Here is a 27,967-nt window from a genome sequence, read left to right as displayed (position 1 = left end):
TCCCTGGCTCCTCCCCTTCCCATGGTCCCTTATATATCCCCTGCCACTACGTTCAGCAGAGTGTACAATGTGCTGCCAGAGAGCCAACAGGCAGTGTACAGAGAAACAGCAAGAGAGGGAGGGAGAGAAGGGGAAAGTGTGAGTGGATTTCAGCGCTGACTTAGAAAAGCCTTCATCTGACGCGCTCTAGTCATTTCCTCCGCTCTCACACAGACCTTCATTTCTCTCTTTTTGTGCCTTTCTCTATTTCTCTCTGCCGCTCCAGGCCAGAGCTGACTGCGAACGTGATCCAGGAGGCCCACGCTGCAGCCTGGTTCCAGGATCCACCAGCCCACACCATCAGGATGGGCTGTACAACGGGCCACCTGGCTTGCCAACCCCAGAGCAACACGGGGCAGGAGAGTCAGTCCCTGGAGGCCGGCGGCGCCAAAGTCCCCGACGTGCTCTCCTCTCTGGAGCGTCTGTCCCAGGCCACCGGAGGCATGGAGAAGTCCTGGTACCGCTGCATCTTTCCCTTCGGAATCATCTCTTTGGTGATCGGCGCGGCAGGAACCGGGGTGACCTACACCTACAACGACCTGCCCCAGACTAAAGTGGTGTCGGTGGTGCTGCTCGTCATGGGACTCTTGCTGTTGCTGATGGCCACCGCCTGTTGGACTGCCCACAAGAAGAAGAGAAGGAAAAAGAAAGAGGGAGGCTCTTTCACCTCTGAGCAGTGTCCCCTGTGAAGCACACGGGGAAAAACAGTGGTAGGAACTTGAAAGTAGAGACATACCCAAGGGCCGGGAGCTCAAGGGTTGGCTAAAGAAGCCGCCACTTCACCTCCGCCCAGCGCCAAATCCCCCTCTATTCTTTATCACAGAGTTTGGCTCAGCTCATACCGGAGAGCTGGGAAATCATAGAGAGTGGAAGGACAGATAGGCGGGACACTGAGTATCTGTTTAGTCTGTAAAGTTTGGACCATTTTGGATTGGCAAGGGAGGGATCACCAATGCCTCTTTTATCATCAGACAGCAGGTGTCCAGTGTCAAAACAACCTCAGAGGAGACACATGCAAATATGCATTGCACACTACATGCATATTTACACGCACGGACACACGGCCCTCGCGGTCCTCACTCCCATATGCACTGGCAGTCTCACTGGGAGCTCGCTTGCACAGACACCCAACACGCTATGCAGAGCTGCTGCCGGAGTCAACGCTGGCGTCACTAGGCACGTCAGTCACAGCATTCCTCTTGCCAGAAGTGGCCAAAGACGGCAACCCGATACCCAGCCAGAAAGAGCAGCGCACCCGCGTCAGCGGCCGGCGTCATTCACTCGTCCTGTGACACCGCAGCAATGTGTTGGGGGCTTTTTTTACGCAATGGGAGAGTGGAACTTGAGTCCAGCAGGATCTTGCTGGCATCTGTGTGGACGATGAGCTGGAGAGGGCAGAGGACCTGCTGGGGAAGTGTGGGCTCAAATAAAGATTCTGGTGAACTGAAAGACTTCACTACTAAGGAACAAAAAGATTTGCACATTATAGCCATGATGTCCACGCCAAGCAGGAGAAACTTCTAGTAAAGCAACATGCTCTTAAAGGCCTTTTGTAGCTTCAGCTTCACATTACAAAGGAGTGACTTTCTGACTGACTTATTGCCCTCCTGTCAATGTGCGGGCATTTACGCCCAGCCTTGTGTCTTCGTGGGGCACCTCGACCCCACACGGGGCAGGCCAGGATTATTGAAGGACACTGCCCGAGGGGACATGCCACTGCAGGGACACTTTGACTGATCCTGCTCCCCTAGGGCCCCTCCCTCTTTAGTGCCTTGAGCAAGCACTCATGGAAAAAGGCTCTGTCGCATTCCCCCGTTTCCATCTGAACCCCTGAGAGTTTCCCCCCTTGTTCTCCTCTCTCTCTCTCTCTCTCTCCCATCCATCCCATATGCCTTCCTCCATCCTCCATCCCTAGTTTATGACTTGATCCCACTCATTCAACCTTTTTGACATTCAAATCAGACACACACACAAATGTAAGCCCCATAGTCCACAGACATCTGTCTTTATCGCTCCGTGCCAAAGAAAGTGGATTATTTTCTCTCTCAGAGAGTGGAAAAGACTATTGACTGAGAGTGAGTGACAAATCCCTTTGTCAGTCTGAAAATACGGTACAAGGCTGCTCTCTAGTGAATACTGATTAATGTTTGTGCTCTAAGTGACTCTTGGGTTTCCCTTTCATGTACTTTTCCTTTTAGAAAAGAAAGAGTGAATGTAGCTGCTCCACATCTGCGAAGAGGTGCTTTCTTGTTGGTGTGTGGTCTCACGGGATGAGACGAACAATGGCATTTTTATTCATGTCTTAAATATTCTGTCCCTGAATGTAACCCGGGGGTGGAAAATACAAATCACGGAAGTAGAAAGTGCAACACAGAGAATGCATGTAAATTGAAAAGGAGCCCGTTTTGTCTCCATGTGAAGGACTGTAAAGCACTCCTTCACCCTTGAGAACTATCATTGATCATCGATTCTGGCTGCCCGATTAGTGTCGCCTGTTGCTGAGTGAAATGTGTCTATGCATCCAGAGGTAGCAGTTAACACACAATGCCAAAGACCGACCGTCCTGGAGGCCATCTGCTTCAAACATGCAATCGATCAGCCCTTTCTCTCTCATTATTTTTGCGGCTCAGTGTGCATTTAGATGTTCTGTTGCATACTGATTGTCAGCCAAACAAAACAAAGAGAAGGAATTGGGAAGAAGGGGGTTGAATAAGGAGGTAGTGAAGGAAGACAAAAGCAGGCAGCCTGGGAAGTCATTCCTTTCACTTTTAAGTGGGAGTGGGAGAGCTAACTCTGAGGTTAGATGGGATCAGCCATCCTGAACAGAGCAGTATTATTCTAAGAGGATATTACTGGCATAAGCAGTGAAAACGCCAAGTTAACCAGAGTGTAGTAAGTCTACTCTGAACCTAATAGGACTAACAGTCTGTATTCAGCTGCATACTGTATGGCCAAGTCAAAGGAAATGCCCATAAAGTGTATTTATGAGTATGTTCTTTTTTAGCTCAGCGCAATGTATTGTAGTACACGGTGGTTGCATACTTGTACTTGCTATCGTGACAGTGTGTTGACACTAAAAAAATTGATGACAGGTGACCAGAATTTGTTTGTTATAGAGACGTGAAGTGATTTCCCTTCTGCCTTCTGGGAAAATCTACCTCTCTCTGCTGCGGGGGAAACACGTCCCTCACCCAGTAGACAGCACTCGCTGTCTGCCAATGCTGTTTGTCGCTCCAGCGAGCGACATGAAATGTGTTTGTTTTTGTTTAGTGCCCTCTAATATTTGGTGCTGTATATACACGACAATTTTATATTTCTACTGTATATTTCTACTACTTATATGTGCATTTTAATTGTTGTATTAAAATAAATGTTATGTGAACACGTTGGTCTGTGAGGTTCTAGTTTGTAGCTCGAAGTGTCAAAGTTAACGCCATAATAACGCGTTAAAGCAAACGCCACTAATTTCTTTAACGCATTAACGCAACTTGCAGTTTCGGCGGTTGCAGCGGGCTCAGTTTTAAAGCTAGAGTGACATCGGTAACCATGTCGTACTAGCGTGTCGCGTAGGAGGATAAATATCGTTACAAACATGCGCTAAATTTTGGCAAAGAAAAACTGGCATGGCAAATTTTCAAAGGGGTCCCTTGACCTCTGACCTCAAGATATGTGAATGAAAATGGGTTCTATGGGTACCCATGAGTCTCCCCTTTACAGACATGCCCACTTTATGATAATCACATGCAGTTTGGGGCAAGTCATAGTTTATGATTTGAGCATATTTTCTATGTTTAATGGAGTACCTGTGAGGGTTTCTGGACAATATTTGTCATTGTTTTGTGTTGTTAATTGATTTAAAAATAATAAATATATACATACATTCGCATAAAGCAAGCATATTTATAAAAAATGTGTGATTAATCACGATTAACTATTTTAATCGATTGACAGCCCTATTAAATGTGTAACTTTGTATTAAACTACTTTGCTTTGGGAGATAATTCAGAATCATCCAGGCAATACGCTCTATCCTGATCGATCCGGAAGAACCTCTGTACAGATGTGGATAGCGAGGACACTGTTCTGACTGTATTTTGAACAGTGTGCACATTAGATTATAACCGTCACCGCGCTTCACCATGTACATAGAACATAAAAAAACATCTTTGGTTGACGAGACCACCTCAGCTTCCCCTGTGCTTGAAATTTCGATGCTGTATATAGACGCATGTGCTGCCCTGCCAGCTTGGATGACTTGGTCAGAGACCTGGAGACGTGTGTGTGATCATTTGGTTGTTAGGGAAAACAAGACTGTACCAGTATGGAGCAGAATAAACAACACCCCCTACTGGCAAAATAATACACTAGTACCCTCACAGTGACAGACATATTCTCTAGTTTATCAACACACAGGCTTGTGCAAGTGAGACTGATTCAGTTCATTGTGATTCATTAAACACATTTTATGTGCTGGGAAACGTCTGCGTGGGTGTGGAGGGAACAGTTCTGGATAAAGGGAGGTGGAGGCCAACGGGGGCAAAGTGCACATGGAGTGGAAGTGGTCAGTTGGATTGCACGGGTCAGCACAGATTACAGGAAACCAGATGGGAGCAACTCATCCGCCTCTCAATCTCCAGAAACTTGGCTTCAAACCCAAAGCGTTCAGCGCTATTTGGCTCTTATCATACTTTAAATTATACAAAACTGACATCAGTTTAAAAATGCAACGCCAGAAAAACAGGCAGCACGACGTGACACAGAGAAGTCTGGATTTGAGCCACGCTGGGGCCTGGTGACTTCATTTATGTTTAATTCAAATTACTGATCAACAGCATCTGTGCTTAAGACAGTCCTGTCTATGTATTTATTAGTCACCGTACCTGCTGTCACTTTTGTAGTCGGATGGAGTTACATTTAAATTGTGCTTCAGACATTACGACAGGTGTTTTGGAGGCAGGTGCAGACGGAAATCACACATGTCTGGCCAGACAGTCAAATTAAATCACAAGCAAGATGAAATTAAAACACAGTCTCGGTGTAGAGAAACAAATGTGATGAGAAGCTATCGGATTTAATCACTCAGATACTTGAGAGTACAGGATTTTTTTATTATTCCTGGATGAGCATGAATATGTGCCAATTATCAACAGACAAAAAGATATTGCAAAGTTTTTTCCCATCCCTCCATGAACCGCCCCCTACTCTGTCTCTCTTTCTGTCTCAAAGGTCAGCCAACAAATGCCAGTGTTTCAGTCCACAAAAGCTTTCTTTTTTCAAAATGTTTTCTGCTCTATATTTCATTAATTGATACCTTGCTGCATCTACTTCTCAGATCAAACTCAATTACCTCCTGTGGGAGGCAGCAGCTTCACAACGACACAGCTTTTCAGGAGAAATTATGCTAAGAAATAATGAATGCTTATGAGGGAACACAATTGTAGAGTGGGACCCCGCAGTTTTGCGAGCGCCATTGTGCATGGTTTTATTGCTATAATTATTTTCAATTTATGTTGAATGCACCAACCTATCGCTTTTCCCTGGCCATTTACTGGTCACTTTGTGTTTTACTGAGAAAATGGTTGGCGTTTCTATGGAAACAGTAACTGCGTCCAATTGAGGATGTCACAGCCTCTGCCCCGTCTGAGGTCACACAGCTACAAGATAATTTGATCATATAACACCAGCAAGAATTACACGCCTCGATGAACACGGAGAAAAAATCGCAGAAAAATGTATTTTCTTTATTCACCATCACACATGTTTATATTTATAGAAGAGTGACAGATACAGATTGAACACAATTGGCTTGTTTATTGGGATTTATTGGGCGGTATAGGCTATAAAATATAAAACAAATAGTGTTTGTTTTAAGCCTACAAAAACATGTTCTTCTGTTCTTTTTAAAGGCAATATTGAGTGGTTGAGGTAAAAAAAACAAAAGCTCCTGTAGGTGATGAGGAGATTGGGTGAGATGCAGATCAATAGTGAGCCTGGAAGGAACAAATGATTACTACTGGTAGTGTACTCTGCTCCATTATGAACCTCTTCAAAAAGACCAGAAATGAAGAAGACACTATTCGGCCAAGAGAAAAGAGTATAGTCTATTTATTCACAATGGGGATCCAACACAATGACCTTAATCATCCTGTCATTCCTGTAATTTCCTCGGAGGCAGCTGCGTCAGAGGCCGAACCAATCGGTTGCATCTCTGCTCTCTGGCACAGAGATATTGATAAGACATTTTAAGTGTGTGTGTGTGTGTGTGTGTGTGATGTGCAAAAGGGCAAGGCAACCGAGGTCATGATTTGTTATTGTGCTCCATTACAAGGAACACAACAATAATCCTCAGTTTTCATTCTTTTTCATTTATAACCTTTGACTCACACACATACTTACCCTTATAAAAAAGTATACTTCAAGTTTAATTAATGAAGTAAGTAAACTTCCAGTATATATTTCTATATATTTCATTTCTGCTTTATGTAGTAATTATACTAATATCAAAGCACTAGTAGTATACTTGTAAGTGAACTACTTTAATACTTTTTGGGACTAAATTGGCCCACTTTTTAATTTATAAATGTATACTTTTAAGTATACTCTAAGTATAAGAATAGTAAACTTTGAGTACGTTTTATTTTGTACTGCAACTATACTAAAGTATACTGTAAGTATACTTGTATATATTTGTAGCCACTTTTTAGCAGAGATGAGGACTTGAGTCTTAAGACGTCACTTAAGACGAACACAGTGACTTGAGACTTGACTTGGACTATTAATTAATATAATTATAATAATAATAATAATAATAATAATAATAATAATAATAATAATAATAATAATAATAATAATAATTAACAGCTGTTTACTAAGATAAGATAAGATAAGATATTCCTTTATTAGTCCCTCAGTGGGGAAATTTGCAGTGTACAGCAGCAAAGGGGATAGTGCAAAAAACAAGATGCATCAGCTAACACAGTAAAAAAGAGCTAAACAAAGCGTAACAAAATATGAACCATTTAAATAGAAGGAAGTATAAAAATAGGAGCAGTATATACAGTATTGACAATAAACAGACTATTAACAAAATTGCACAAGTGGAAAATGATACTGCACAGTGAGAATTAATGAATTAATGAAATTCCACCTGAAAATATCAGATTATTGTCAGTTTATAGTAATAATAAATGTGACACAATGACTTGGTGTTCAAAGCACTTTCTCTGCTTATTGCTTATTTATCATAAATACAAAAATCATCTCTGTCTCTGACTGTGCGCCTGTCCCTTTAAACAGGATACCTTTAAACTGCATTTCCTGTTCACAACTACATTACCCACAATCCCCAGTAAGTAGGTTAATCTAAGGACATGCTTCATAATCAGGTCAACCAATCATATCCACTCACTGGCGAGCGCGTAGTTCGAAATGTCGCTACGTTGTCCAATCATATACTGACATTTTACAGTTTATAAAAATCCAGCCAATCCGCGCCACCGCTCTGGACACTAGCCAATCAGAGAGCTACTATGCGGTAGGTGGGCGTCACCGCTTTGGACCAATCAGATTGAATGTAGCGTTTAAACGGTGATTGTGGGCGGGGCTTAGAGCATCTTTGAGGGCGGATCTAACACAGTGAGGACGCGTGGTTGAATATTTGAATTCAGTTAACAAGTTGTTAAGATATTAGTCATCTAATACAGCACAACAGAGGCAGGGAGCACTACTGTAACACTGTATATATCTCCTGTTCTGGTGCAATAGAGTGTTAAGTTTGTATATGTGTAATATTAGCTTGTATTAGCTGCTAACTTTAGCTACACTTTGAGGAGAGATCTCTGCAACTTGCAATGAAAGCAGGCGGTAAGTACATTTAATCAACTTTGAACTAACTCTTACTAACATACAATATGTGCATGACTTACTGTAAAAGCTAGAGTTTGTGATTTGTGGGTAAATTAATGTGATTTGACACAGTTAGCTTTGGTTACTAGCTTCCTAGCCACTTCTACTGTTGCCATGGATTCCTCCTGTAAGATACTGTAGTTTCAAAAAGAGCTAATGTATGTAATGTTTAGATAAATATCATGTATATCCTGGTATTGTTTGTGGTTTGTGGTGATTAAAAAACAGTATGTTACTTCATAGTCGCATCTTAACGTGAGTGGCATTTGAAAGCACAGGAGGGAAAATTGGGCGCTCACTTTGGTTTGACTTTTCTCCAGTCAGATACTCAGTTCAGCTCAGATAATAATAATAATAATACATTTAATAAACGTATATAGTGCCTTTCAGAAACACAAGGACGCTTTACAAAGGGGACACACAAAATCCTACTAATAAATAACACAGAGGAGAAACTATAGCTAAGTAATTAAAAGAGTGATGTGTAGGAAGAGTCAGCTGAGATCTAGCTGTTAATAATTCATTATAACACTTGTTGTGTGCTTATTTTGACTTTTTTTTAATTATAATCTTTCCATGGTTTTAAACATTTCTGCATTCAAACAGAGGGTTTGACTAGACCACCCTTGTGTTAAGAGTTTTTAATATGAACCTTCACCTTTGGTGTGTCTGTCTATCAGCTTGCACAGTAAACTCCAGTCAGATGCTCAGTTCAGCTCAGATGATAATAATAATAATAATAATAATATTAATAAATTGGACTTTTCAGAAACCCAAGCACGCTTTACAAAGGGGGCACACAAAATCCTACTAATAAATAACACAGAGGAGAAACTATAGCTAAGTAATTAAAAGAGTGATGTGTAGGAAGAGTCAGCTGAGATCTAGCTGTTAATAATTCATTATAACACTTGTTGTATGCTTATTTTGATTTTTTTTTTGGTAATAATCTTTCCATGGATTTAAACATTTCTGCATTTAAACAGGGTTTGAGTACACCACCCTTATGTTAGGCGTTTTGAATATGAACCTTTATTTATTACATCTACCCTACCTATTTTACAAGTGCAATAACCTCTGTTTACATTACATATATTTTTATATTTTATACTTCTAGTGTAACACTTCTGTTTATATTTATTTATTACATCTACTTTACCTATTTTATTTGCTTTATAACTGTGTGTTTTACCTGTTATATGTTTTATCTGCCTCGTCTTGTCAAGTATTTGTTTTATAAAGCTTTCTATTCTATTCTATTCTATTCTATTCTATTCAATTCACATTTGGTGTGCCTGTCTGTCTTGTCTATCAGTTTAGCACAGTAACCTGCTACTGGCCTGCTTTAAATTAAGTGCAAATATTTGTTTGACATTAATGTGAGAGTAAGTTTGTGAGCCATTGCACTTAGATGTGAAATGCTTCTGGGTTGGCTGAGGGCTTTCTTACACAGCCCATTCCTCTCAGATGAATATGAAGAACCATGTGTCTAACTTTTAACATTTCCGTTTCTGTCAATAGTCCACTGCCGTTGTTCCAAATGCTACTCGATTCCGGCTCGGAAGCGGGTCCGTAAGCGAATACCAGCCCTGACCCTGCTGTCTCTACCCGAGGAAGTCCTCCTCTGTGTGCTCCAGTGCCTTTCTGCTGAGGATCTGCTGTCTGTCAGAGCTGTGAGTAAACGTACTGTAACACCACGACACAACCTCTTAACGTGTATGTGCCATGTCATCCCAGATTTGTTCTGGCTCGGGCATCTTGCGACCACCTGATTTGATAGATCTAGGGATACCATTTTTTTGGTTTCGAAGCTTCGGTGAATAATATTTGAAAGTATTCGAAGCTTCGCGGCGCAGCAGGGTGACATGTTCCTCTATCTATCTGTCTCCATCTCTCCTGTTACAAACTTGTAGAAGAGGCCACAGCAAAATATATTTTAAGCAAAATAACTTAAATATATTGATGTTTAATCCGTGCTTAAAGTGGGCCAGTACTCACCGGTACGCCGTACTGGCACTTCTTCATTTTACTCTTTGGCGTACTGTGACGTCCAAATTCGATTTGATCTATTGTCCACGGGACAACGAGACGCTGTCAGTCTCGAGCCCTGGCGGTAGAAAAAACGAGTACCACCACGTTTTCAGAATTTTGGTGTCGACTTGGTACCGGCTCTCGTAACATCCCTAGTGTGTGTGTCAAACTCCGACCCAGAGAGCAGAGGAGCACGCCCGTAAATGACACCAAAAACATGGTAGAGATTCTCAGTTTTTTTTTTATTACATGACTATTTTAGTACAAACGTTTACCTGCCAGTGTGGCGGATAGCCTTCCGAGATTTCCTCACCAAACGGAAAATCTACCCGCATTTTGCGCTTGGTGGGTGTTAATTTCGGACCCTGCCTCTACACACAACAAACGCTGATATCCGTCTGAGAATAACTGATAATAATTAATGTTGAATATGAATAATAAATAATGTTGTGGTATTTTTCCTTATTTCATTGACTATTTTGGGATTTATATGTTATTTCATACATAATTATTACATACTTGTATATAAAAGGAAGCATTTGAATATTGATTTGGAGGTCGATTACCATGGTAACGGTCAGCCCTGGATAGGTCAGATGTCTCTTTTATTGATGGACTACTTATCTTGACTTCTGTTACAGGTTCACTCCCAGCTGCGGGACATTGTTGACAACCACTCCAGTGTATGGGCCAGGGTCAGCTTCAGGGACACGTGGCCATCTCCCAACTCCTTATGGCTATTTGAAAGGTACAGTCACTTCTGTTAAATAAAGAAAAAACCCTGAAAAACTGCTGTATTGTTTTCCTTGTGTAGGAGTTTTTACCTGAAACATCTCTCTTCTTTCAGAGCTGCTGAGAAAGGGAATTTTGAAGCTGCCGTGAAGCTAGGGATCGCTTATTTGTACAATGAAGGACGTAAGTTAAACACTACACTCTGGTCAAATAAAGGTCAAATGAAACTGTGCGACATAAAACCCTCTTGATGATTTCTACGAGTGATTACAGCTCCTCACTTGTGCCTCGTTTTCTCTCCACCAGCGTTGTTGAGCGACGAGGGGCGAGCGGACGTGTGCGGTCGCAAGGCCTCCCACTTCTTCAGCCTGGCAGAGAGCCTGCACTCTCCCACGACGGATCCCTTCATCTGGGTGTTCATCCGTCCGCCGTGGTCGCCCACCGGCAGCTGCTGTAAAGCCGTGGTGTTCGACCGCCTCAAGGCTGAGTGCGACAACAATGCGGTAGGTTTCTCTATTGCCATTTTCAAAGTACAGGAAAATGTGCTTCTTTTTAACCGACATCTACGAACAATTAAACTGCATTCATTTTTAGCTTGTGTCAACAAGTGATAATGTACTTAAATCGTTCCTTTTCTGTTGTTATTAATGCAAATTTGAGGTCAACGGTAGTGACAATATGATTAATGTGAACGCATTAGCAAAATCAGGCAGATTCCTAATTTCAAGTGTTGATGAATTTTTTTTTCTCCTCTCTCTACAGGAGAAGAGAGGACCCTTGTTGCACTGTTTGGCCAGAGTTTTGCAGCTGTTTGAAGTGAGTATGACAGATGACTTCACACTGATTACATAAAAAGTTTCTGGTTTGATTTTCAGCATTGTTTTCTTAGCGTCTAGGAACAGAACAGTTAATCAGTTTCATTAGTAAGATGATCTGTCATTCACACCTGGAAACGCGTTACCTTTTCCAGGGTGACGAAAGACGCTCGGACGCCATATCTATGTTGGAGGACTCGTCGCAGGCTGGCTGTCTACAGAGCTCCTACATGTTGTGGGAACACAACCGGAAAGCAGCTGTGAGTCTGAGTCTCTCATTTAGTTTTCTATTTTTTTTTTGTAATTCTCTTTTTATTGATTTTTGGAGATTCAAAATGAACAGAAACTACACAAACAAAATTGATACCACATGAACACGAAGACCTTTCGAGCATGAAAATGATAATAATAATAATATAAATTGAATTTTCTAATCAGTTATACTTTGATACATTCACCTTATTCGTTTAGGCTATTGTACAGTTTCTTCATGTCAAAGTCAAACACAAAGGCACATTTCTTTATAGCATATTTCATACAGGCACTCAAATTGATGAATGATAGATTGAAAAATGTAAGACTGTAAACATATTTTGCAAGTATATTATTGAGCAATAAGATAACTGTTTTTGTTTTATTTCAGATGGCAGATCCAGGCAGGTACCTCCAGTGTATCCGAACCCTCAGGGACTATGCTGGCAAAGGATGCTGGGAGGCACAGGTGTGTGTGGGATTGAAGACAGCCAATTGCCATTATATTGATGCAGCAGTTGACTGAATGTGTTCTTGTGTATTTTCATTCCTGTGATGGCCTTTCTTTGTCTTTATTCGCCCTCGGTCGTCCGCTGTAGTGATACAAAAGACACTGAAGTGTTTGTCTTTTGACAGCTTTTCATCGCTCATGTTTTTGTTTCATTTCCCACTCCTCCATTCATCCAGAGTTGGAAGTTATTGAAGCACTTTCAGGCAGTGTCAGGGGGTCTTGACAGTTGTTGACTTTTTTATTATTTTCATCGCCTTTTTTAAAGCTTTTTTCCCAGGCTGCACTACTGAATCACAAGCTCTGTAATCACAGCAGCAAACTATTACAAAGCTCAATCTTATTGTTGTCTTTTTTAGTGCGATCCAATTCAACAAGCCATTTTAAGCCATTGTGAAACATTTATTGAACACATTGTCTTTTTTCTTTCCTCAGCTCTCGCTGGCTAAAGTGTGCAGCAATGGGAATCCGCTGGGTCTGGAGTCAAAAGCCTGCTCTGATCTGGTGGCTCAGCTCTTCAGTATCTCTAATCCGGCATCACGACACTGCGTTCAGGGCCTCCTGAGACGAGGCATCAAGGACACCATGAGGTAGAGAGGAACACAAACTCCACCGTGATATTACTGGCACGATTATTACGGATTATTATTGTCTGTCCTGCTCCTGTTACTCACTGCGATGATGACTCACTGTGTTTTCATCATTTTGGCGTCCTTTAATGACATTACTAAAGAGTAGATGAAACGGTACACCAGCACAAGTGTTTTTTTCAGAGAATAAAGTTAAACATCTTCCCCGTAAGGCCGAGAGCCTTCTGGGAGATTTAAGTTGTTATTCGGCCATAATGGCTAAACTTTTTAAGATCAAATAATGTGTGCTAGATTAAGGCAGTGATTCTCGAAGTAGGGTCCGTGGCACTCTCAGGGGGTCCGTGAAATTATTTCCTATAAATTATAAAATTGTGTTGTATCATTAAAAAGTGCATATCTACAGAGGGGACCATTTGCACCAATAAACACACAGCAGTTAAGTTCATTATATTTAAATTGATGCACTAACTGAAAGTCAGCTTTAGACTGGAAAGTTTTAACATCTAGATTTATTTGGACTGTGCCATTTTTCGGGGGTTTTTCCCCGGTTATTTTTCTAACTTTTTTGATAATAAATGCCGTCAAGTTTAAAGTATGCAGTATAAGTGGCATCAACATGATTCAAATTGAAATATGTTTCTGTTTATCACTATTAAACTGGTCTGAAGTATTTAGGTTGAAAAGTTTTAGAATACAAATAGCTCCAATGGCTTCTAAGAGAAGTAAGCATATGCTTAAACGGTGTTACGGTTACAAGAGGGACCTTGGAAAATGTTCCTGACCCCAGAAAGTTTGAGAACCCCTGCTCTAAGGCATGAAGGTTAAAGACTTCAATCTTTTGCCTCTTGTTTTTTTTCTGTATTTTTTTTTTTTATTCTTTATTAAATTATCTCTTCTTTTTTTTTTTTAAATGCACACAACCTTTAATTTCTACTTGTCTCCCTCTGTCAGGTACATCCTGGTGGACTGGCTGGTGGAGGTGACCACCATGAAGGATTTCTCCAGCCTGACGCTGCATGTGACCGTGGGTTGTGTGGACCGTTACTTGGCCCTGCGCTCTGTCCCCAAGGCTCGCCTCCAGTTATTGGGAATCGCCTGCATGGTGGTTTGCACACGGTGAGAACACACACACGCCTCTTCTCTGAAACATTCATATGTTTTACTTTCAATGTACTACTATTAAATTAATCGTCAACTATTTATAATTGATTGAATTAATCGGTATGAGATATTTCTTAAGAAAAAAAGTCAAAATTCTCTGATTCCAGCTTCTTAAATGTGAATATTTTCTGGTTTCTTTACTCCTCTATGACAGTAAACTGAATATCTTTGAGTTGCGGACATAGCGAGACATTTGAGGACGTCATCTTGGGCTTTGGGAAACACTGATCGACAATTTCTGACATTTTATAGACCAAACAACTAATCTATTCATCACAATCGACAGTGAAAATAATCGATAGTTGAAGCCCTGTTTGCATTCTGTTTACGGGATTATTTAGGGGTACCAGCTTTGAGGTTGGAGATGTTTTAAGCTCTTTTTGGGAGGTTTAAAATATTTTATGGCTGGTTTTGAAAGTAAAATGAATGCTCCAGATTTTATTTAGAATAAATAAAAATGAGTTATAGATTAAAATGATTTATTTTTTTTAACTTCTTGGACAATGTTTGGTTCTTTTTATTTTCAGCTATATCAGTAAAGAAATCCTGACCATACGTGAAGCTGTCTGGCTCACAGACAACACCTACAAATATGAGGACCTGGTTCGAATGATGGGGGAGGTTGTCTCCGTGCTGCAGGGAAAGATCAAGGTGAGTACTACAGATACCCTTATGTAATAATGTATATACATATTTAAGCAACAATAAAAAGATTTTTAGTGGGAATTTGAAGTACTGTATTTGAGTGTATTTCATGCACTTCTCCTCAGAGCCCCACACTGCTGGACTACGGGGAGGTGCTGCTGTATCTGCTCCCTCTGGAGAGGCGGACCACTCACCTATTCAGCTACATCTGCGAGCTGTCGCTGCTCTACTCTGCTCTCGCCACACCGCCGCCTTCCAAACTGGCTTGCGCTGCACTACTGCTTACGCGAGCACTACATCACTATGGTAATAACACTCACTGACACACACACATACAACTCGCCTGTTTGACAAGCATTGTTCTCTCCTTTTTAACATCCTTTCAAACTAATAGAATTTACAGCTTTAGTTGAGTGCAGAGTTTATGTTTCCCTTGACTTATGTCTACCGTCTCTCTCTGCAGCTCCCGTCTGGCCCAGCCAGTTAGTTGACTACACAGGCTTCTCCAAGCAAGACCTCGCCTCCCTTGCTGTGCTGCTCTATGTCAAGTGGTAAGCTTCTCGCAGTGTGTGTGTGTGTGTGTGTGTGTGTGTGTGTGTGTGTGTGTGTGTGTGTGTGTGTGTGTGTGTGTGTGTGTGTGTGTGTGTGTGTGTGTGTGTGTGTGTGTGTGTGTGTGTGTGTGTGTGTGTGTGTGTGTGTGTGTGTGTGTGTGTGTGTGTGTGTGTGTGTGTGTGTGTGTGTGTGTGTGTGTGTGTGTGTGTGTGTGTGTGTGTGTGTGTGTGTGTGTGTGTGTGTGTTTTGACTCGATTGGTAGCCAAGAAGTTAATTTCTCTCATCGTCCTCCTCCTGCTCCATCACCCAATCTGTCAGGTCAAATTAAGCACACTCAAGTCTTTTCTTTTTCCTTAGTTCAGTTCAGCGTTCAGCCACGATGAGATCAGCTCTAAAAAAAATAATTTGCCTTGGTGTTATCATGACCTTGGAAGAGGTAGAGCCGGCATAGAAATAGGTTCTATTCTCAAAAGGCACTTAAAAATACACTTGATCTGTTGTGACCTCAGCAGTGAAGTCTCATATCGATAAAGAAAAGATTTTATTCCTTGAATAGGTGCAGTTTGTTTGGCACTTGCCCTCCTGTAGCTACCTATTTGATTAGCCAGGTTAGCAGATGGAATGGGTTCTGATTGGCACATTGTGTTACTCAGTTGGTTACTTGTATGCGGCACAGCTCCCGGCGCTGAACCGTAGCATTATCTAGCTTGCATATTTGTTCAACGTCTAAAGGCTGACAAGTGTTCAGCACAAATTAATAATGTGCATTTTAAGCAAAATGGCGTTGCTCCACTGGGAGTTCTGTACTGTGTATTTCTGTTGTAAATTATAGGTTGCATTGTTTGGACATAACTGTGAACTGATGTGGCTGTTATTATAAAATACCCAGGAAATACTATATTCATCATCCATATAGTCCATACAGAAGCCAGTTGTCAAGGAGAGTTGTTATGCCCTCATTGTGATGTGCATTGCTACCTATGTAGTTTATTTTCTTCACAGCAGGGAAAGATGATGCCGATGAGCTAGAAGTATTAATAAAACAACTGAACAAGTGTTCTGATAAATAAAACATGTGATGTGAGCATGGTTCAACACAGTGATGTCCAATCCCATCCCTTTTCACTTGAGCCTTTAAAACAATTCAAAAGATGTTCTTTTTTTCTTTTTTTCTTCTCAGTTCATTTAATTTGATTATTTTTAAAGACATTTAGGTAAAACTATAAGATAAAAGAAACAAAAAGTAAACATAATTAATGGATCAGAAGAATGTTTTTGCCCCTCTTTCCTAACGTGTTGATCATTTCATGACCCCTCAGATTCAGTCTGTGACCCCTATGTCAGTTTCTGACCCACAGGCTGGGAACCACTGGTTTAACAAATATGCACATCTCCTACAGCTGTTGTCTGACACCAGTGTTGTTGGGTGCAAGCGGCAATCTCCGGTTCTGAAAAGTGAAGCCGATGCTGAAGTGCCTTAAGCTTGCATTCTTTCTACCAGCCAGCAGGGGGCGACTCCTCTGGTTGCATAAAGAAGTCTGATTATGAAGAAGTCTATGAGAAAATGAGCCTACTTCTCACTTGATTTATTACCTCAGTAAACATTGTAAACATGAGTTTATGGTCTCAGTCGCTAGTTTCAAGTCTTCTTCAACACAGCATGATGTTCATTTAGTAAATTATGGTCCCATTCAGAGTCAAATAGACCATAAAGCAGGTGATGCTTTAGGGCGTGGCTACCTTGTGATTGACAGGTTGCTACCACGGCGTTGTCCGGTCTGGGAGTCCGCTTTACTGTTACATTTTCAGTAGTCCTGTCATTAGACTGCTTTCCAGTGTTTAGTATCACTGACTCACTGATTCACTGTCGAGTAATGACAGCAGCACTGTTTGATAACCTAAGGCATCCACTGTGGATAAAACGTAAAAATTACCCACAGATTTTGAAGCATTGATAATTAGTTTAATTTATTCAACTGTTAATTTACTGCACTGCAGCTTTTCAAAGCCTATATTCTGGATGGGGGAAACACAAATATATATTTACTCGAAGCTATAGAAACTGAAACCATTTTCTGATTTGTTACTGTACCTCGGCTCACACAGACAGGAGTACTGCTACACCATGCTTTCCTCCTTGGAAATAGATAATGAGAATTGATTGGTGATGTGTAGCCTCTGTTTTCAACATTGATTAGATGTTAGATTGTTTATAATGTCTGGTGACCAACAATAATGGATGGCCATTAAGGTACTAAAGCAAACGTGAAGCCCCAGAGAGAGCTGCAGCATCATACGAGACAGTAGGAGGCATTTGGACTGTAGATCAGTGGGTGGATGATGAGGCGGGGGTGTGGGGGGGAGTAACCGTCAGTGAATCACCAACTGAGTCACCGAAACGTGCCTCAGGGTGAGTCACTTTGATAGGTGAGCATCTTATCGACAAACTGTAATTCTCAAATGGACAACTAACAAGATTTGTCCCCGAGAGTTGATTATCGAGATGCAGCACGCAAAGTGGATCAAACTCATCTTGTCTGTTTTTGTTTTCTTGTCTTTGTCTCGCTCTCCGTCTCTCCTTAGTTTCAGTCAAGATGTTCCCAAAGATTACAGGCATGTGTCTCTCACTGGCGTTAAGCAACGGTTTGAAGATGACGCCTACCAGCACATCAGCAAAGAAAAGGTACTTTATTTTTTATTGCAAGTACAGGAACACACAACAAACATTTCTGAATTGCAGCACATTACGTCTCTGAAACTGGTCATTGATTATTATTTCATGGCCTCCTCAAGGTGATGGATTTTAAAGAGCTGTGTCAGATCTTGGAGATTCCTGAGGTGGAGCCTCAGATGGAGCCTCCCAGTCCCACTGGTCAACCAGGAGACATCCACACCTTCCTCGCCTCTCCATCCAGCACCAACAAGAGGTAAATCACTTACCTACACACAAGTTCCCCCATTACAACACATTATGGCCAGAATGATAATCACAATTATTCATTTATTTTAGGGACAAAATCATTTTTATAGCACTTTCACATTTAAATAAATAGAGTGCTGCTTTCACTTCCATGTTGTGCTACAATGTACAAATCTTTGCATCAAAATACGACTTAAAATAGGGCAATGTAGCAGTCGATCATGTACATTTAATTGTGGGAAACCGTGATCGGGATTAATATTCAATTAATTGTGCACCCCTACTGGGTGATATTAAAGAAAAACAGTAAATGGCTTTAACAAACAATATAGACCAAATAAATTGATGCATATATCAGGCAATACTCTGAACACTTGTGCAGTGTAGTGTATAATGCAACACAGCCTGCTGGCCCCTAAAACATTTTATAGGCCCCATTAACTATTTATATTTCTTTATTACGTCGTCCTGGGAGCACTCTCAAGCCTGCTGCACTTGCATGGCCTTTTCTAATGCCTGTTTCTTTTAATCCCACTAATTTGTGGTGATATCAAATATGTTCATTTAATTTATTTATTACACGGCTTTGTTGAATACTCAATTCTGATTGGTTAATCACAGCGTCCATAGCAACGGCCTGCTATAAAGAAATAACAGAACGATCCTATGGACTTATTTCTGATGTCGGTCTCTGGAGGACCATTTTTATGTCAAATTATTGATTTTTTTAAAAGTAATTAGTTGTGTAATAAGCAGGATAATGTACAGCTAGCGGGTCATTCTTGTGGAAATAAACCCCTTCAGGGTGATGCCTTCGCGTCGGGGTGCCGCATTGCTCTACTGTGGCTGTACATTATCCCTAACTTAGCTCCTCAAATGATCTTAGTTTTGCTCTCTTTTTACAATCGGCCTGGACTGTGTGGAGGGAGACAATACTGGCGTTTATTTATGTTGAGGCGAATGTACTGGATTGCATTTGATTGTGCAAATGTTCCTGTTGTCAAACGAAATGTGAATATTACACATTTTTTCGGAAAGAGGTCGATTTTATTCTGAGCTTTCACACCGCAAATAAAGGCATCGACCGATCAAGTTGTGCAGAACGGGGTTAAGTTGTACCTATATTATTTTTTAAACAACAACAGAGAGGCTCTGCATTTTTTGTGTGGTTTATTCGTCATGCCCCTGGTGTGTAAAGACGTTCACTGTCTTGATGACAATGTTGAAAGTCGCATTATATAATGATCAATAATGTCACACTTGTTTTTTTTGGATATTAATCTTCTTAGTACTATCTTGGAGTACTTTTGTATCAATTGACTGACTGACTAAATGACAGTATTAATATAACCAAAATCCCAGATGAAAACCTCTCACACTGTCTTTATTGTATCCATATACTGTAGCTCCTGTTTCAGAGGAGGTTGAAAGAAATGCATGGAATGCATGTCAAATTGACCAGTGCCCCCACCTCTCCCCTCTCCTCGCTCATTTAGCAGCTCTTCTCATTGCTGAGTCTCCGTTGCTCCGTAACAAACAGACTTGCGCGGCGTCTCTTGCCCAGTAGGTGTTCTGTTTGGGCCATCTGTTTGAGACGCTCCGGTGACTCACTGTAACACACTTTTCTCCCAAGGAGACGCGACGATGCCATGCAGGCCCACAGAGCCGGCTTTGTAGCCACGCCCACTGCCGAGCTGTCCAATCAGGAGGAGACGCTGCTGGGCGACATCCTGGACTGGAGCCTGGACACTTCCTGTTCCGGTTACGAGGGCGACCGGGAGGAGGAGAGCGAGGGAGAGAGAGACAGCGATTGTGAGTGCTGAGAATTTATTCCAGTGTGGTTGCTGGCACAGTCTCAGAGGTGTTTCTCTGTAAAGCATATAAATGAAGTAATCCATAAAGGAGAAAAATGCATGAGTCAGTGTCTCAGTAGGACATTAAGTGACTAGAGATGACGCAGCAGTTGCAACGTCCAGCATAATAAACCAGCACATAAATTCAGGCATATTCTGCAGGCTTGCTGTCATGGACTAATGTGGATGGATGCTAGTCGCTGTGTGTGTGTGTGTTAGGGTCTGTATTTCTGTAAACTTTGCCCTAAATGATTCACTCCTATAAGCTGACACTTCTTTTTTTTAATAGCTTCCATGATATCCATCGAACTGCACTCGCTGACTGATGCGGACGAAAGACTAGAGCACTGCAGAGCCTTGTCCAGCGATGAAGACAGCTTCTCTGAAGTGGAAAAAGAGGCGAGCAAGGATTGCCAAGACCAGGAACCCTTTTCTACAGACCTTCACAGCTCAGGGTACTCCTCTGTCCAGAGCATCAGCCCCTCGTCCACATGCTCCTCCTCCTCCTCCTCCTCTTCCTCCCTCATGCCTTGCACATTCAAGACCATTACCACTTCCCTGGGCGCGGCCAACGCCCAGCCGGGCTTCCGCCTTTTGGTGCCCATGCAGAGGCCCCGGGGCCCCTCCAGCAAACAGGTGAAGAGGAAGAACTCGGCAGCTCACAGTGGAGGCGAGGTGGAAAAAGTAGAGGAAGAGGACGGAGACGACGAGTATTCTACCAACGCGGGGTTCCTGAGCCTATAGACGGAGGTTGTTCAGAGACCCCCCGCTCAGATATTATCCTCCAGCACTTTTTTTTTTCATCCTCTCGACGCTGTTCCTCACTCCCGTCTGTCTGCACTGAGCCGTTAATTGCCAGAAGATCAAGAGACTTTCAAGTAAGGGAAAAAAAACAACAAATGAATTACCTAGAAACTCTACTGCATTACATTTCATTTACACGTTTACAGGCACGGCACAATAAAATACCTCCCATAAAAGAAGACTCACAGTCAGCTCTGAAACCACTGGAACACGACTTTTCCTCAGGACACTTTCTGTTGTTTTACAGCCTTCTACAACAACAGATAGTTGTAAAAGAAATAAAACCTCATGGGCTTGTTTTTTGGGAGGGGAAAAAAAGTGTTCATTGTTAAACTCATATTGTCGGAAAACCTTAAAACATAGCTGTCATGTTATTGTGATTGTTTTGGTTATCATAGTTTCTGATACGCACTGTCTATACAAGACTCAGTCTTGTATTTGGTGACTACTGTCATCTAGTTGATGGAAATGTCTGCATCTGAAGCCTAAAAAATGATTGTATGAATTATTTTTGTTCAGTTTTTGTCCTTACTTCTACGTGTGTTTGCCAAAGGTACTGTGGCGGTGTCATTTGTGTTTTCAGGGGCATCTACTTCAATAGAAACAGCTGTGAAATGAGTCTTTTAGTAGTCTGCATCTTCTAGAGTCCTCTAGAGTACATGAACACCAGTTGTGCTGTTTTGATCAATATTACATAAAAGACCTATAGCACACTAATCCCATCAGGAACAGCAGATGTTTGCTGTTATATCGACACACTATTTGTTCAATAAGGTGTGCACATAATAGAATTAACCAACAATCGTCAGCTCAATGAGAATCGTTCAAACCTCATTAAGATGTTTAGTGCTGCACAGTCGTTAATTCTTCTGCAACATGCTGATAAGTATTATACTAAACCCACATTTCCTCCCATCTGAATTAGATCCAGCACTTTTATCATCACAGAAGGAAGCGTGATTCACTGAAATAATTTCCCCGCTTGAACAATCAATACTAAAGTATTTTTGAATGGATTTTGTTTTGCCTTCATGGAGCGAAAGGGAAGTTCAGACACTAACGGAAAATTATTACCTGATGGGGTTTTTGAAAGTACTGTATGCCTCATGTCTAAAAAGTCTGTGACTGACTATAAATGCATTTTAAACTGTTACGCCAGACTGGTTATAACCTGTGTTTTTTATAAATGTACATAGTACTATATGTATAAATGCAGAAAAGACAAAGAAAATGCCACAACTACTTGAAATTGTTTTTGCTTCATTCCAAAAAGGCAGTTTTCTTTGTGTTTTTTTTTACAGTAGTTTTATCTCATTAAACTTGATGTGAATATGTAATTTTGTATTGAGTTAAAATAAAAACAAGCCATCATGCAAGTTTTCTTTCAGTGTTACTTTTCATGCCTTTGCCACCACACAGACGCAGTTTAATAGATTTACTCAAATTATTCTCTGATTCCTTTCAGCAAGACTGAGTCTTTTTAATAAGAATCTACGGGCTTATTGCAGCGTGCTGTATTGTTCTTTTCTCTAACGAGCTGTTTTTCTTGGACTTAATGAGAGTCATAAGCAACATGACAATTAAATATGTTGCCTAGGGGAAAAGAAATAATTAAAAAGTTTTGTTCAAGAGCTCATCAAAGGGTCGTACCCATAGAAGAAATAATACTGAGGTCATGAATAGAAATCCAACAACCAAACTCAACACAACATAATTTAAATACAGCAGGTCCCTAAACTCTTAATAACTTAAATAAATTAACTGTCTCTCTAGTCGATTAGTTGTTTTTTATACTTTTTTTCATGCTGAATGACTTATTTCCAAGTAACATATGAGCACATCCCTGGTAAACACAAGATTTTAAGTGGTGCTTTTTGTGTGATTCTTTGTGGAGAAACTCAGTTTAAGTAATCGAGTGTTAAATAACCGAGAATTTCTTAAAATAGTAAAATAAAATAAACCCTTCTCCACACTGCCAGAGATAAAACTCTGGTGGAGAAATACTGGAATCAGCCTAAAAAATGCACGCTTTGAACTGCAAAATGTGAACTCCTCCCAGGTTGTTGAAACCCTAAAATTTCCAGGAAAAATAAATCAGATGGCAGGCCGACTGTGTCCTCGGTTGTAGCTATCGGCCTGCTTTTAAAGGAAGGGGCATTGATTTTACACAGACCTTGCACATGACTCTCATTTACTCATTTACTTGTTATGAGGGGTACGTCTCATCCTTTGACAGCCAGTGGAAAGAAAAGTTGTATAATGTTTTCTAACTTCTGAGATAATAAACCAGAAACTTCAAGACTGTGTTACAAACTGGAGGTGTGGAGTTTGAAAATCCTTTACCAAGCAGGGATGATCTAATTAAAATATACAATTTTTTTTACACTGTTTTTATTTTTTTATTGAATTTCTTTTTAGTTTTGGTGTGTGTCCTTTTATTATTATTATTATTATTATTATTATTATTATTATTATTATTATTATTATTATTATTATTATTTATTATTTATTTATTTATTTATTTATTATTATTTTGAGGTTTATTTCTTTCCTTCCTGTCTACCTTGATTATTTGTCACGGTTGTGGCTCACATCTCTAAATATATAGTTATATATAAAATACACTTATTTATATTATCAATCTAAATCTGCAAAGTAACTCTTAAGTAAAATGACAAAATAAATGTAGTACTATAAATTTGAATAATAAATTAATATGTAAAAAATAACATAAATAAGTAAAAAGTGTCAGAATCAAAATATACTTAAAGTACCAAAAGTAAAAAAATTACTCATCATGTAGCATGGCCCGTTTCGTTTCAGAATAATATATATTACTGGATTATAATTATTGACGCATTCATGTGTTCGTCCCTTTAATGTTGCAGCTGGTAAAGTTGGAGCTAATTTTAATTACTTTATATACTGCTTGGAAGTTTGTGAAGTTCCTCCCAGGATCAATAAAGTAATAAATCTTAATCTATAATAATAAAAATGATAAATAAAATGAAATATAAGTAAAATTTGTACTTGAGTAAATTCACTTGTTTACTAGTTACATTCCACCTCTGATTACAATGGCTGAAACAATGTAGAAGGGCAATACTACTACTTGTACTATAAATTTTAATAATAAATGAATATGTACAAAATAACATCAGAATCAAAATATAGTTAAAATACCAATACAATATTATTATTATTATTATTATTATTAATAATAATAATAATAATAATAATAATAATAATAATAAATTATAATAATAAATAAACAATAAATAAAATAAAATAATAAATATTAATTTGTTGATTATAACTTTATTTATATTATTTATTCATCTAAATCTGAAAAGTAACTCGTAAGATAAAATATCAAATAAATGTAGTGGAGTAAAAAGTACAATATTTGTCTCTGAAATGTAGTGGAATAGAAGTATAAAGATGCAGAAAATGGAAATACTCAAGTAAAGTACAAGAACCTCAAAATAGGACTTGAATACTTGAGTACTTAAATATACTTAGTTACATTCCACCTCTGATTACAATGGCTAAAACAATGTAGAAGGGCAATACTACTACTGGTACTAGAAAGTATAATAATAAATTAATATGTAAAAAATAACATAAATAAGTAAAAAGTTACTTTTTTATAAATAAATAATAAATAAAAGTAAAATAATAATTTGTTAATATAATATATTATAATATAATAAATAAATAAATAATAATGTAATAAATAATAATAATAAAAAAATATTGTAGTGGAATAGAAGTATAAAGTTGCATAAAAAATGGAAATACTCAAGTAAAGTGCAAGTACCTCAAAATAGTACTAAGTACAGTACTTGAATACTATATACTATATTCTCTGTTTTTATTTTATAATTGTCTCATATTTATCGAACAATTTGCTATTGTTGCTGTTATATTTATATGTTTATAAGGATGATCGTATTTAATTCATTATTGTTATTCAATTGATTGAGAGATCGATCGATTGTCTATTATACAAGGATGAGAGAGTACAAACAGGAACAAAGACTCACTGCCATCTCAATGTGTATGTGATCAATAAACTAAACTTGAACTTGAATACATGTATTTAGTTACATTCCACCTCTGATTACAATGGCTAAAACAATGTAGAAGGGCAATACTACTACTGGTACTAGAAAGTATAATAATAAATTAATATGTAAAAAATAACATAAATAAGTAAAAAGTTACTTTTTTATAAATAAATAATAAATAAAAGTAAAATAATAATTTGTTAATATAATATATTATAATATAATAAATAAATAATAATAATGTAATAAATAATAATAATAAAAAAATATTGTAGTGGAATAGAAGTATAAAGTTGCTATGAGACATATTATTATTATTATTATTAATAATTCTCAGTTGGCCCAGCTGTGGAGATCACGTGACTCTCTGCTCCATTGTGATCACGTGACGCGTTTTGTTGACGGTTGTCGCTGCATCTCTCACGATGAATCCACGGACTGCTGCTGCTGCTGCAATGTCATCGCCTCGCTAACAGCAGGACAGCACACCGGAGAGGGTTAAATAAAGACACCGGGAGGCTGCAGACGTCCAGCTAACAACAGCCGAGCCTCGACAGCGATGTGATGTGACAGAAGAGTGATGAATCTGTCGGTTTAACGCAGAAAAAGGAGGAATTGTCTTCACCTCGATAGGAAGAGGAGACCGAAACCTGCCGAAACCTGCTCTTTTTGAGGTAAAATATGTCATAAAGTCGCTTCGGCTGAGACATTTGGTGATTAATAGAGTGTAAAATGACGTAATGTCGGTGAGTCAGCAACGTTATATTGTTGGAAATACCTCTAGCTTTGTTCCTCAGCTCAGCTCTCTCATTAGCATTCATCAGAATCCTTTAGGGATTTGACGAGCAGGTGGATTGTCCAATCAGGAGGCTCAGAACGCCGCGGTGGACCAATCAGAGAAGAGCAAGGCTAAGGGTTCAGTTAATAAGGAAAAAGCTCCACGTCTCTTAATTGCTTTGTTGTTTTTCTAGAACATACTTAATAGATAAATGGTTGGCATTAATAATGTAGTATAGTCTTCTGAATTAATTTACATAATAATACATACAGTGATATATCATGAAAAGGATGTAACCACTCAGATGAATAATAATATTCAGTTTTAACAGTTTCTTCATCTCCTTGTATTTTTATATCTGGTATATTTTTTTGTACTTTGTACTACTAACTTTCTTACTGCCTTTTTACTAACATGTTTTTGCACTAACTGTGATGCTGGAAACTTGAATTTCCCTCTGTATCAATAAAGTTACTATCCATCTATCTATCTACCTAATAATAATAATCTTTATTTGTATAGCACCTTTCTAAACATAGTTTCAAAGTGCTTGCACAGATACAATGAAATACAGACAAAATAAAAACAACAATAAAAGAACAAAACATAAAGACCAAATAATGAGAAAACTAAAACCTAGTAACCAATGGTATCAAAACAATAAGTTACAAAAAGCTCCACGTCTCTAATTGCATTGTTGTTTTCTAGAACATACTTAAACAAATATGTAGTATAGTCCTCTGAATTAATTTACATAATAATATATACAGTGATATATCACTCACTGTCACCCATCTCATTGAAATTGCAATATTACAGTACAGTATTGATAAACATAAGCATTAGGAAGCATTTTTCCTGGATAAATGGGCCAGCATCTCTTGAGTTAAAGGCATACTGTACATAGTGTTTTTGTGTTCGGAGATTAAAAAGTTGAATTCAAGAGCTCATCAAAACACACTTGAGCGTGTTATTTCATTATACATATAAAAAAGGTAAATATTATTGAGAGCAAAAAAACAAATGACTTCAACCCATGGTGGAAGAAGTACTCAGATCTTCTACTTCAGTAAAAGTAGCAATACATCAGTGTAGAAATACTCTTACAAGTAAAACTCCTGCTTTCTAACTGTTACTTAAGTAAAAGTACAAAAGAATCAGAATCAAAATATACTTAAAGTACCAAAAGTAAAAAAGTACTCATGTTGTATGGCCAATTTCAGTATAATATATATTACTGGATTATATATATTGATGCATTCATGTGTTCATCACTTTAATGTTGCAGCTGGTAAAGGTGGGACTAATTTGAATTACTTTATTTATTGCTAAGGGTTCAGGTAATAAGGAAAAAGCTCCACGTCTCTTAATTGCTTTGTTGTTTTTATAGAACATACTTACAGATAAATGGTTGGCCTTAATAATGTACTATAGTCTTCTGAATTTATTTACGTAATAATACATACACTGATATATAATGAAAAGGATGTAGCCACTCAGATGAATAATATAATAATAATCTTTATTTGTATAGCACCCTCCAGATACAATGAAATACAGACAAAATAAAAACAACAATAAAAAAGAACAAAACATAAAGACCAAATAATGAGAAAACTAAAACCCGTAACCAGTGGTATCAAAACAATAAGTTACTAAACATGTGCCAAAAGAGGACAATATAAGGTGTGGGGAAAAGGTGCACCATGCTGTTGCCTTACGGAGTTAAAAAAGTTAGGGTGAATTAGTGCTACGAGACTGGTTGTAGAAGCTTTAATTTATTGATCACCCTCTTTGGACTGGACCTATAGTTAGGTGATCTGCATATGTGACTGTCAATATTGGCAAAAGCTCATATTATGTTGGAGTTTATAAGCCATAAAGGTATCGCTGTCATTTTATAGTCCTGTTTCGACTAAAACAATAACCTCAATTGGCCTGTATAACTGGTTCAGTGTGTGGATGTCAACGGCTTCTTTTAATCCTTCGCCCATTTGCCTTAAAATTGTTTTTTAAATTATATTTAGCTAATTATTTCAATGTTTTATTCATCACTTATTGCTAATTATTTAAATGGTTCAATTAATAAGGAAAAAGCTCCACGTTTCTAATTGCTTTGTTGTTTTCTAGAACATACTAATAGATAAATGGTTGGCCTTAATAATGTAGTATAGTCTTCTGAATTAATTTACATAATAATACATACAGTGGCCTCTGATATATCATGAAAAGGATGTAGCCACTCAGATGAATGGGCACCAGTGTGATATATAGTCCCAGTATAACCAGTTTTATCACATTTATGAACTCAA

General features: G+C 38.9%; 3 protein-coding genes across 3 annotated transcripts in view; all 3 read left to right on the top strand.

The window, feature by feature from the left end:
- Positions 1-63: 63 nt before the first annotated feature.
- On the top strand, positions 64-3,425 carry LOC119502533 (transmembrane protein 100). Its single transcript, XM_037793590.1, has one exon. The coding sequence runs from the start codon at positions 345-347 to the stop codon at positions 726-728; it is 384 nt and encodes a 127-aa protein (XP_037649518.1). The 5' UTR covers positions 64-344; the 3' UTR covers positions 729-3,425.
- Positions 3,426-7,619: 4,194 nt separating this feature from the next.
- ccnf (cyclin F) lies at positions 7,620-22,183 on the top strand. The gene is made up of 17 exons (XM_037793552.1): positions 7,620-7,902; positions 9,466-9,617; positions 10,617-10,723; positions 10,823-10,890; positions 11,014-11,210; positions 11,470-11,523; positions 11,678-11,782; positions 12,166-12,243; positions 12,718-12,872; positions 13,824-13,988; positions 14,561-14,684; positions 14,804-14,984; positions 15,142-15,229; positions 17,814-17,913; positions 18,024-18,157; positions 19,784-19,962; positions 20,293-22,183. Exons 1-17 carry the CDS (start codon positions 7,890-7,892, stop codon positions 20,745-20,747), a joined length of 2,355 nt encoding a protein of 784 aa, XP_037649480.1. The 5' UTR covers positions 7,620-7,889; the 3' UTR covers positions 20,748-22,183.
- Positions 22,184-25,221: 3,038 nt separating this feature from the next.
- The window catches only part of abca3b (ATP-binding cassette, sub-family A (ABC1), member 3b), a 40,794-nt gene continuing 38,048 nt past the window's right edge, over positions 25,222-27,967 (top strand). The window contains exon 1 of the mRNA XM_037793549.1: positions 25,222-25,551. The gene's annotated coding sequence lies outside the window, so the exon portion shown is untranslated. The remainder of the gene's footprint in view (positions 25,552-27,967) is intronic.

This window comes from Sebastes umbrosus, chromosome 14, assembly GCF_015220745.1.
Source record: "Sebastes umbrosus isolate fSebUmb1 chromosome 14, fSebUmb1.pri, whole genome shotgun sequence".
Lineage (NCBI taxonomy): Eukaryota > Metazoa > Chordata > Actinopteri > Perciformes > Sebastidae > Sebastes > Sebastes umbrosus.
The sequence above is the reverse complement of the archived record's forward strand: the minus strand, read 5'-3'. Positions and strand labels throughout refer to the sequence as shown.